The 12,988-nt window shown below is 45.3% G+C and overlaps 1 protein-coding gene across 1 annotated transcript in view; it reads right to left on the bottom strand.

Moving 5' to 3' along the window:
- The window catches only part of LOC134071736 (thrombospondin type-1 domain-containing protein 7B-like), a 56,123-nt gene extending 52,779 nt beyond the window's left edge, over positions 1-3,344 (bottom strand). Inside the window, exon 1 of the mRNA XM_062528573.1 lies at positions 2,873-3,344. Within this exon, the coding sequence (XP_062384557.1) occupies positions 2,873-3,344 (472 nt within the window). The remainder of the gene's footprint in view (positions 1-2,872) is intronic.
- Between the last annotated feature and the right edge of the window lie 9,644 nt (positions 3,345-12,988).

The raw sequence follows: 12,988 nt of genomic DNA, 5'->3' as shown, positions 1-12,988 counted from the left end.
GAACGACGAGCATGAAAGAGAAGAGTGTGTCAAAAAGCATACATCATAGACGGCAAAAATATGAGTGTAAATGCACAGAAAATGAGAGAGAGAGGGGGGGGAAAAAGAGACGAATAGAAAGTGTAAGTGCACACTTCCGACACAAAGTGAAAGACAGAGGAAAGACAGAGATAAAGCAAGGGACTGATCCACCGCTGAAGAGGGCTGACACGAGGAGAGGTGTGTGAGAGGAAGAGGGGCCAAGAGAGAGAGAGAGAGAGTAATGGGCAGAGAGGAGAGATATAGGGAGCAAAATAAGCGCAAAAAGAAAAGATGGGGAGAGATACGTATAGAGAGAAAATGAGGCAAAGAGGGGAAATGTAATGAGATTGAGGACAAGAGACAGAGAGCAAGAGGGAGAGAGAGAGAGAGAATGACAGAGAAAGAGAGAGAGAGAGAAAGAAAGAGAGAGAGAGGGAGAGAGACAGAGGGACAGAGAGAGAGAGGGAGAGAGAGTGAGAGAGAGAGAGAGAGAGAGAGAGAGAGAGAGGGGGGGATCAGCCCAGCGGCACTGCTTCAGAGCGCTCCGACAAGCACGCTCCTTCATGATGAAAGCCGTATTGATTTCACATTCAAGGAATCATCACCTCTCATGCCCAGGAGTGCTCCTGTTCGATCCGAACACACTGTGCACGGCACGATCTTCATCTGGCAAACCACCAGAGCTTTCCCTTCCACACACACACACACACACACACACACACACACACACACACACACACACACACACACACCTACACACACACACACACACACACACACACACACACACACACACACACACACACACACACACACACACACACACACACACACACCCTAACCGCTCCCATAAGCCATAAGTCATACATGCTGCTCTATGCTTTTCATGTCAACAGTTTTAAATACACACACATACTCATACACACTGACACACTCATCTGAACAACTCTCTCTCTCTCTCTCACACACACACACACACACACACACACACAGACACACACACTTGCCGACACAGTTCCCACTGAAACATTCAATGCCTACAGTACAACCGTCTGGCTTGGCTGAATCACCATCCAAAAAAACAAGGGACGTTACAAAGTCACATTTATCTGGACATTTAAAAGCATGTCTAGAAGCTCTGTCTCCCTGGAGCTTACTTTACCTTCGTCCAGTTTGATGAGTTTAGAGAACATGCCCCCATCCCCCGGCCCTCACACACACACAGACCCCTTGACACCCCAATCTCTGAACAGTGCAAGAGTAGAGAAGGACGGAGCAAACGACAGTCCATCCAGCTGGTCCTTCACCAGCTGCCTGTCCCCACACCCGCGGCACCTCCGACAGATGGCCACGCGCCGCCATCTCTCATCGCTTTCCACTCGACACCCCCCCCCCCAAAAAAAAAACTGGCCATTTGTTCTGACGAGCCTAGTGACATAATAGTCTGCACATTATCTTTTCATGAATGCAGGCACTTTCTGTGTGGTCTTTTGAAAAGGGCGCACACACACACACACACACACACACACACACACACACACAGGCTCCACTGTCTCTTGAGAGTTGACGACACTTATGGCCAGATGGCTAAGGGACCATTACAGAGGGTGAGTAATGTTACCTGATCCTGGCCAACACAGTTCTGGGTGACGGCCCTCGGATCAGATGTCTGAGTGTCTAACAGGGGCAGGTCATGTGACTAGAAATTTGATGTTGATGGGATTTCATTTGCACAATGTCATATCCCTGTAATCATATTTTCCTTTTGGATATCTATGTCCCAATAACCTCCTTATGTCAGCGTACATCCAAATGTTTGGGTCTAAAGTTATATCTGTTCAACATGCACTATTGCTGCTATTTGTATGTTGCTTTGGACAAAAGTGTCTGCTAAATACCAAAATACTAAAATGCTAAATGCTAAATACTAAAAACCAAATATATTTGCCTTACATAGAAACTGTGTCCACATTCTCAATCAATTAATCAATCAATTTCAAATTTCAAATCTATCCAAAAGGTCATGTTACCCCACTGCTCAATGAGTGCCAATGGCTACCTGTAGTCACCCGACTCCACTTCAAATCATGAGTGCTGGCCTCTGGTTCCACACCCACTTACTTGAGTGCATGCATAAAGACATACACTACCATTCCACCGCTGCGCTCTCATAAAGGCACATGCTACCATGCAACCGCTGTGTCCCATAAAGGCGTATACACTACCATTCCACCGCTGCGCTCTCATAAAGGCACATGCTACCATGCGACCGCTGTGTCCCATAAAGGCGTACACTACTATTCGACCGCTGTGTCCCATAAAGGCGTATACACTACCATTCCACCGCTGCGCTCTCATAAAGGCACATGCTACCATGCGACCGCTGTGTCCCATAAATGCATACACTACCATTCGACCGCTGCGCTCTCATAAAGGCGTACACTACCATTCCACCGCTGTGTCCCATAAAGGCGTACACTACCATTCCACCGCTGTGTCCCATAAAGGCGTACACCACCATTCCACCGCTGCGCTCTCATAAAGGCGTACTGTACACTACCATTCCACCGCTGCGCTCTCATAAAGGCATATGCTACCATTCCACCGCTGAGCTCTCATAAAGGCGTACACTACCATTCGACCGCTGTGTCCCATAAAGGCGTACACTACCATTCCACCGCTGTGTCCCATAAAGGCGTACACTGCCATTCCACCGCTGTGTCCCATAAAGGCGTACACTGCCATTCCACCGCTGCGCTCTCATAAAGACGTACACTACCATGCGACCGCTGTGTCCCATAATGGCGTACACTGCCATTCGACCGCTGTGTCCCATAAAGGCGTACACTACCATTCCACCGCTGTGTCCCATAAAGGCGTACACTGCCATTCCACCGCTGCGCTCTCATAAAGACGTACACTACCATGCGACCGCTGTGTCCCATAATGGCGTACACTGCCATTCGACCGCTGTGTCCCATAAAGGCGTACACTGCCATTCCACCACTGTGTCCCATAAAGGCGTACACTGCCATTCCACCGCTGTGTCCCATAAAGGCGTACACTGCCATTCCACCGCTGTGTCCCATAAAGGCGTACACTGCCATTCCACCGCTGTGTCCCATAAAGGCGTACACTGCCATTCCACCACTGTGTCCCATAAAGGCGTACACTGCCATTCCACCGCTGTGTCCCATAAAGGCGTACACTGCCATTCCACCGCTGTGTCCCATAAAGGCGTACACTGCCATTCCACCACTGTGTCCCATAAAGGCGTACACTGCCATTCCACCGCTGTGTCCCATAAAGGCGTACACTGCCATTCCACCGCTGCGCTCTCAGGAACGCATATACGCTATCAAGCGACCGCTGCACTCCTCCAAAGAGTCCCGCCTGGCTGGCATTCCTGCCCACGCGCTCATCATGGCAGTGCAAACTATTCTCATCTGCAGCTCCCCGATGGTGGAATGTGCTGCCAGTTGCTACCCAGACAGGGGCATCAAACTCTCGTCTTCAAAAACCTCCTCCAGGGACAACCAAACACTTGCATTTTTCATGACGTGTTTCTTTTTCCTATCTATCCCTCTTATCTCCATCCCTTGACCTCACTTGACTCTGAACAGTCCTGCTATGTCTTACACCGTGTCCTAACCGGATCCAAGCGAGCGACTGTCAATATTGTCTGTCTACACTGAATCCGTTAAATATGCCATTGTGTTGCGTCACGGGATTCCATATTTCTCATTCAGAATAGTAGAGCAATGTGAGCGACAAAAAGAAAATAGAAACGGGGCGTCTGACAAAGGCTCTCTTAAAAACATCGCGCTGCTCGCGTCGCTTCAGTCTGGACACTCCAATTGAAAACAATGGAATTAAATGGATTTTATTGCTAATGTTCGCTCGCATCGCGTTCGGTTAGGACAAGGTGTTATGCAAGGTAGCATTACTATTGCACTATTGTCTCCTACTCTCACTGTACCTGGACTGCTCTCTGTCTTTTGTAAATCGCTCTGGCCAAAAGCATTGGCTAAATGAATAAATGTCAATGCAAATGTTATGAAATTAATTAACAGGGAAGCCTCATATCAGGAGGAGCGTCTCAGGAGAAAAGAGAAAACTGCACCTGCTTTCCATGAGTATGGCATCGTCCTCGACACCTCCGTTCCCATGCCAACCAGCGCCATGGTGAGGGAGACGAGCAGCATCCGTGTGCAGCACATGCCGAGTGTGCGGCTCCGTGCCTTCATCCCGTCTGACCCCTGGCTCGACCTTGACTGACCTCTCACCTCTCACCTGTGGGACGAGAGATTTGTTGTTTTTATTAACAAACACAAGCACAAGCTCATACACAGGCACACAATTAGACATGTATTAAGTATCAATATACATGGACACCCAACACAACATTCACATACACTCATAACACTGACGAATGATTAATTTTTGAAAACAGAAATTCCATAACACATCAATACACACAAATGGCACCGCACAACACAGTTTTCAGCTGAAATGCAAAACAGCTCTGCAAGTTCATATTAGAATCGCTTATTCCATCTGTGCCCTGATCTCCTCTGCTTGATGCCTTTCCTAGGGAGAAAATTGATTTTACCTTCACAGTGAAGCTACTGTATACAGGAAACCACAGTTTTCATTATGAAGAACATGCCTCAGATGGCCAGGGACTACAAACGCAGAGCTGCGGTGAGAGTTAGCGTCTTTCGCACGACAAGGGAAGCTGAGGTGCGGAGTCAAGAGGTGCGGAGAAGAAAGAAATAGCTCATATCTCTGCCGAAGAACTTCAGAAGAGTCCGGAACTCGGAGCTCAGCGGGCCCTTGTGGCGTGTGGATTTGATCCGGCGAGTCCTGCGTTTTCTTTTAGTCCCAAAAAGAGACTTGTCTGAGTTACTCAGTCACAGCATGAGGATCCAAGACCAAGACGTGCATTAGGGTGCATCAAAAAATAACATTTTTGAATTTTGATATGGCTGGGTGCTAATAGTGTTCCAATATAGGTAGAAACAACACATGCAAAATATTTTTCCATTACATGATGATTTAGGGGTGCCACCACACATCTGTTTTTGGTGGATAAAGTGGCTGTGGAGCTCAATGGTCGCCATGGCGACCTGAGGTAAAAAATGCTATAGCTCACTATTATAGGTTATTATTACATTACTACTATCATATCGTTAGTTGTGTCTTTGTATACTTATTTATCACAAGTCATTTAAGTCATATTTATAGGTATTTGGTGCTCATTACATCTAGCTAACGTGAAATAGCAACAGTTTGCTAACCACACCACCTCCATTGTGCACCCTACACTGGGACAGCAAGTTAACACCGATGCTCAGCAAAGTGTGCCAGTTGGAGGATCGAGCGTCCTACTGTACAGTGGAAGTTGGAGATACAGAGCGGCTTCAACTGCTTGGTATCCTGGCGTATTAGAAGCAGACCAATAAGTCATGCCCAATGATCATTGCCCGGTTGACATGCAAGTTGCTGCAGGACTGGTGCTGCATTGACCAGGTTGTCAACATGGCAGATTTGACACCACTGCGTCAAACACCGGCCATCTCACTGCAGCCTGCATTGCCATACAGCTCTCAAAGGGCCGAGCACTGCTTTGGTCTGGGTGCCGGCACCACATGTGTCAGTATCACCCCATGTGTATACCAATAAAGTAAATTAAACTTTATATCCCTGCTGAAAAAAAAAACGCCTGACCAGTATAAGATGGTTTGCTGGTTAACCAGCTTGTCAACCAGCTTGTTTGACCACCCTATGATGGTTGACCAGCTAGACAAGCAAAACTCTTGTGAAAACATATTACCTTCAGCTGGTTTACCCAGCTTAAATGCAGCCCTGCTGAAAAAAACAGTTACAATAGAAGTCAGCTTATGCTGGTAGCTGGTTTTAGCTGGTCTTTGCTGGTTTTCTTCCAGCTATTGCTGGTCTTTGATGGTGTAGCTGGTTAGGCCACCAGCTAGACATGCTGGCGTGACCATCTGAGGAAGCTGGTTGTGATGGTATGACCAGCCTGTCGTGTGGGATACAGCTGGTTTAAGATGGTTATGCTGGTGACCAGCCTGCCAAGCTTGACAGAGATGGTCAAGCTGGTTTTCTATAATGACCAACATAAGCTGGCATGGCCAGTAAAAACCAGCAATGTAGACCAGCAACACCAATTAAAATGACCAGCTTGAGGTGGTGGTACGACAATCAAAACCAGCTGAATTACAATCGTAAGATGGGTAAACCAGCTAAAGGTATGTCCCTGCTGAAAAAAACAGCAAGAAACCAGCTTAGGCTGGTAGCTGGTTTTAGCTGGTTTTAGCTGGTCTTTGCCCAAAACACAGTTATTATTGCTGGTCTTTGCTGGTGTAGCTGGTTAGGCCACCAGCTAGACATGCTGGCGTGACCATCTGAGGAAGCTGGTCGTGCTGGTGTGACCAGCCTGTCGTTTGGGATACAGCTGGTTTAAGATGGTCATGCTGGTGACCAGCCTGTCAAGCTGGTTTTCTAGAATAACCAACATAAGCTGGCGTGGCCAGTAAAAACCAGCAATGTAGACCAGCAACACCAACTAAAATGACCAGCTTAAGGTGGTACGACAATCAAAACCAGCTGAATTACCATCATAAACTGGGTAAACCAGCTGAAGGTGTGTTTTCGCGAGAGTTTTGCTGGTCTAGCTGGTTAACCATCAAAGGGTGGTCAAATAAGCTGGTTAACAAGCTGGTCAACCAGCAAACCACCTTTAGCTGGTCAGGCTGGTTTTTTCAGCAGGGGTAATAGTTTTCGCAAGAGTTTTGCTGGTCTAGCTGGTCAACCATCATAGTTTGGTCAAACAAGCTGGTTAACAAGCTGGTCAACCAGCAAACCACCTTAAGCTGTCAGGCTGTTTTTTTCAGCAGGGCAGAATGACCATCTTACACCAGCTGTCCCACACAACAGGCTGGTCACACCTGCACGACCAGTCACGCCAGCATGTCTACCTGGTGGTCTAACTAGCTACTGTACACCAGCAATAGCTGGAAGAAAACCAGCAAAGACCAGCTAAAACCAGCTACCAGCATAAGCTGGTTTCCTGCTGTTTTTTTTTTTTCAGTTGGGATGTGTGTCCGACATCCATCACTGCTTTCACAAAATTCAGGGTAAGGCCATGTGAACAGGTCCCATTGACTTCCATTCATTTTGTCCATAGGACATTCATTCCAAATGAATAGAGACTCTTCAAAGTTGAATTCTGAGAAATGCCCAAGTTGTAAAAGCAGACAACTTTGACTTTGATAGCCCTACAGAACATGTTACTGTATAAAAGTTCACTCTATTCAACATTTCCAGGTCAACCTTTTGCGCATTTTTCGAAAATTCGCCAAAGTTCATGTGTTAGGTGGCACCCCTAAATATCAATGAAATTCCTTAAAACTTTGCAAAAGTCATTTTTTTCTTGATTGGAACAAAATGCAATGCCAGCCAAATTGATATTTTGAAATTAAAATTTCCCATTCAAATTTGATGCACCCTAACGTGCATGTTACTCCTTGTGTGTGTCAAACCACATCAACATTTACATCCACATTGGTGTGCAGATCAGTTGGGGCTCAGTCAAAACAGTCAACTAGTTAAACGTTTTCTCCGGAGACAGATCCCCTGCCAGCGCTGTGCTCTCTCCCTTTCCAGAACACTCTTTTGAAGTGTGGGGAGAAGTAGAATCTCTTTCTCGCTCTGTCTGGCGACAAGCAGGACCCCACCCTTTAAATAATGCAATAGGAAACCACCCAATCGGCCGGCTCCCTCATCTGTATGTACGGGGTAAGAGAAGCTTGTCGGGGAGCAGGCAGAGAGAGAGGGACGCCAAATGGATTCACTGACTCATTCTCTCTGTCTGTGTCTGTCTCTCTCTCTCTCTCTTTAACCCTCTGCCACACACTCACGCACACGGCGTGTGAGTGTGCACACACACACACACACACACACACAACACACACAGGCTACACAGACCACAGACCATCCCGAGGGCCTTACTCACTTAGACTTGTATGGAAGCTGAATCAAACAACAGCTGGAACCCTAAACAGCAGTTTCTTAGAGAAATTCTATAACATCTGCAGAAAGAGAATGAGAGCGAGAGAGAGACAGAGAGAGAGAGAGAGAAAGAGAGAGAGGGGAAAGTGAAAGAATGAGAGGAGAGACGAGAGGGGAGATGAGGGAGGACTGGGACGATTTTGTTCAGGAAAATGAGAATGACCCTCCCGGTCTTCCTCCCTGTGAGAGGAGAGAGACGTTACCAGGAGCTGAGTGGGATCGGAGGGAGTGGGGCCAAGAATGGGATTCTGCACAAGAGACACAATGGCGACAGCCACAAGGAGAGACAGAGCGAAGCTAAGGCACCTTCAGCGGCCGCAGAAAAACAAAGAGAGAGAGGGAGGAGGAATAAGTAAAAGAATCAGCGATGTTAATTAAAATCAATTCTGCATATAATTGCAAAATAATGGCAAGTCCCAAAAGAGACAAACCCCACCACTCCCAAAAAAAAGAACAATTTAGGATTGTGACATTAACTGTTCCTATTCATCTCTTTCTTCCTTCTCTCTCTCTCTCTCTCTCTCTCTCACTCTCTCTCTCTCTCATTCACTGACTGACTCACTCACTCACACACACACACACACACACACACACACACACACACACACACAAACACACACACACACGCACACATGTGCGCGACGCCAGTACTCAAAATTTAGAATCCACTCTGGCAATCACAGACCAAACCTTCCAGTATGCTCCAATCATTCCTCCTCCACTCCATTTAGGAGGAGAAGTAAAAAAAAAAGATAGGTGCAGCAGCAAACTTAATTCTGGTCATGGTTTACATTTACGACCATTTGGGATTATAATCTATCAAATTGATAGCATCACAAGAAAATATTGAAGCTAGCCCCAGTGGAAGAAATACGACAAATCCCTGATTCACTTGGGTTGTGCTAGAGTTTGTCACATCAACATGATGATGCTAATAATTATTGTTGTTTGTCATCTGGATCCATCCTCTGGTATTGGCCAGTCTTAAACTCTAAAATACTATTTGTTCTGTAACTTGGTACTGGTGTTTTGTTTATTTTATAATGCTGATCAAGGTCGCTGCTTACGGCCTTTTTTTCCTTTCTACATTTTATGAATATATGAATACATATTGTGTGTGTGCGTGTGTTTGACAATGAAAATGATGAGACATTATTCGCTGAATCATTGGAGACTCAAAATAATGATCTCCATACTAGTGGATATTGCTGTGTGAAACATACTGCATCAAGTAACGTAAGATAAGGAAGCTAAGAAAGGTAAAGGCTTGGTAAGGTACCTTTAGAAGTAACCTAAATTGATCTCTATTGTATTTTAATTTCATTAGTTTACATTGTGTTTCTCAAGTACTTTACAGCCTCTCTTGAGCCTTATCTATGATTATGGTTAAACATATTTCACTCCCTCAGAGCAAGAACCGATGGACTCTTAAGTCACAGCATCCCTGTATATGTTTTCCGTAATGAGACAAATGCGTTGAAAGGACTCATTTAAACTCCACTCGAGTTTTTCCCACCTAAAGCAGAAGACTGCAGCACCAGGGAAGGTGTGTACCTCATTAACTGCGCATGTGAGTAGCCTGTGGCTCAGCCCCCGCTTCATGCGCTAGGTGCTGCTGGCAGCAATTAGGAAGCACCAGGCAGAGATGAGTACAGAAAATTGATAAGAGGAGGAGTGCTATGTTGGTCCAAAATAACAGGAAACAATGGAAATAAAACAGTAATCCTTCCAGAGAGCCGACGAAATCCTCATCATTGGTGCCTGCCTGTGCAATTATGGCCTGTATCAACTGGAGATAGAAGATATTTGCTAGCAGGAAATTTCTATCCAGCCCCGCTGTCTGCTGTATGATTGCAACCAATCAGTGACAAAACCCAGGCTAGAACTTTTTCTTCCTTGAGTCCGTGAATGATTTTTTTTTCTCCTTCTCAAATTGCTTCTTTCTCTCTCTTTTCCCTCTTCTCCCTTTCCATCTCTATCCCTCTGTCTCCCTTTATTCTTGGCTGTTCCTCTCGGCTCGGCTCGTCTCATCTTTCTGGCCTTCTCTACAGTCTTGGATTGAGACGAAAAAAAAAAAAAAAACTTCTTCCCATGAGCACAGAATCATTTGGGCTGCACTCAGGGAACTCCCAGACTGATCCGAGGTCAGTGGCTTAAGTTTATTGTGTAGGGCTCGCCCTGCAAAAGAACCCTGCAGTCTGAGACAAGTTGTTTAGCTCAACGTACCCGGGAGACAGCCTTATCTCTGTCTGCCTGCATGTCAATTTGGAGAGGCTCAGATGCGAGGCTCCGACTGGGTCTGGGAGCGCACGCGGCACTGCCCGCTGCCCGCTGCCTGCCTGATTAATTACACAGCTAATCAGAGCAGACAGGACCCTATTCTCCGGCTAGGGAAAGCAGCCTGTGCGGCTGCCCAAAAGTGTCGCCTGATTAAAAAAATGCTTCTCTTTTCTGTCTCATCTGAATCCAATTGATTTTCAGGAAAAAAGTGTTTGTTTGGTGCGCTCGGAGAGCTTAATCGAGTGGTTTGTTTGACTAATGAAATTGATGCACGCCAACTTCTTTGGCACGGGGTCAAATGATCTAGACAGCTGCCGGTCTCTCTACGTCAACTTTCCATTTTGTTTCTCTGTATCTCTGGTTCACTGGTTTTCTCAGGCCTGAAGATCTACTTGACATCTCTCTTTTCTTGCAGCAATCACATGACTTACACCAATTGCACTCACGCAAGTACACACACATTCATGAACTGAAGCAAATTAAGAAATATCTTGTGGTGAAAACATCTACTTATTATGACCACCACTTAAGCAATTTTTTTTCCCAAATTGCCTTGTATACACTAATCTACCAATATATTGTGATGTGAAGTTCAAAGTTAGCAAAACTGGGCATGCTACACCATCACTATCAAATTCCTTGGATGCATCCCAGATTTAGCTAAACTGCGTCCACAGGGGTGCTGCGATTGACATTTAAATAGCTGCTTGGACCTTAATGATCACCACTTGCATATATGGGCATGTGGGCATGTGCATTTTGTGCATTTTATGCATTAAATCTGTTTGGGAGCAACATCTAGCGTGCAGATGTACACTTTTACACTTAGACACACGTTGGTAAAACCGCAGAGCTGAAAATGGCAAATTGTGCTTTTTCGTGTCATGCATATGCATTCATAGGAGGGTCAGGGGAAATGGGAGTTTCGTGTTAAAAGATGCGAGGAGAAGCGTAAAATGCACCTTATTAGATACTCCCCCATGTGTACGGAAACTGCTCATGAAAGTGCACGTCTATTTAATCCAAAATGCTTTTAAAATGTGTCAGTCAGAGAAATGTTTAGAGACAACAGAACTGCTATTTGGAGCACTAGTTTTTCTTTTTTGTACTACAGTATGTCAAAACAATCTTAACCTCAGCTGGCATCTCTGATGTCTTACTTCCACTTTCACATCATCAACTTAAACTTTCCTACTTGCCAGATGTGAGTATTGAATCTGTCATGGCCTATACGCGCACAACTACAGGTCTTCAGTATTCATTATCTGTTTGTCTCCTTGCTTGTTGACATCTTATCATATTGTATGTGGAGTCTGATACAATTAGGAGTAGGTTATCAGCACAAGTGTAGAAACTGGTGCGCACATCTGAATATTTAAAAGTAAGTGCTGGACTCAAAAAGCAACAGTAAAAAGGACAAAAGTATGGCTGTATATAAGTATGGGCTGCTAGATACCTGTCTTATGTCTGAGGAAGGGCAGTGTGTCCCAAAACGTCACATGTGGTGAATAAAAAGAAAAAATATTGGAGCTTTAGTGTGCAGACTTTTTAGGTTATCAGTACAAACATAACAATGGAGGTGTTGGCTGTTTAACTGCAACCATAATGATTGATCATAGAATGGACTGGTCAAGATAACATCAAAGTCTGATGGATAATGTCAACAATGCAGAGAATCCCAAAGGATTAAAATATGTCTCCAAAACGCACATAACGGTTCATGCTGTGACTGATCACCATGACTACTGTTGACTCCCTTGAAAGTCAGCCTGGAATCCTAAAAATCAGGAGAGTTCCCAGCTTTAGGGAAGTACTGCTGCACAAAGGTCTGTACACACACACACACACACACACACACACACACACACACACATACACCCAGGCACACACACGTACTTCACACCTGCACAGGTACACAAATACACACAAATATCAACAAAAACATACACACACACACACAGATTAATTCTATGCCGGCGAGAGAGCTCGGGCAGAAAAGTGGCCATAGGGCAAAATACCAGCAATTCAAGAAAATGGAGGACAGCATGGGACTGGAAACTTCTTGTGGATGTTGGATTATTGTGGATTATTGTGACTTATTAGTACTTTATCAAGCTAACTATTCCATTTGAAGATGTGATTTGACAGGTGTTCAGCTATTCACACCTGAACACCTGCCTTCTTTGTTTTTGACTTTCAAGGTAAAGTGACTCTTTTCTGTTGTTTTTTGAAACTGATGTTGAAGGATTCAATGATTCACACAGATGCGGCATGAATGGTGTTTTTTTTTTTTGTGCTGTCTGGTTTGGTTTGTCAGTTTGTTGGATAGAGGACACCATCATGAGTGTGGAGGGGGGTGAGTCTGGGATGCCAGACACCATTGTTGAGCGAATGAAACACCTAAGGAGGATGGCTACTTGATAACCCCAGTTCAACGCTCTCGAAGGCTGCTCTGTTGGTGATGTTTGTTTTTGTGTGTGTGTGTGTGTGTGTGTGTGTGTGTGTGTGTGTGTCTGACCTTCCCTGCTGTTGAGTCAATTACAGTTCAATTAGACCTGCCGTCCGTTGAGGTCCAAATAGCCACCAGCCAGAT

Source organism: Sardina pilchardus, chromosome 23 (assembly GCF_963854185.1).
Source record: "Sardina pilchardus chromosome 23, fSarPil1.1, whole genome shotgun sequence".
NCBI lineage: Eukaryota > Metazoa > Chordata > Actinopteri > Clupeiformes > Clupeidae > Sardina > Sardina pilchardus.
This window is presented reverse-complemented; position numbering and strand designations above follow the sequence as displayed.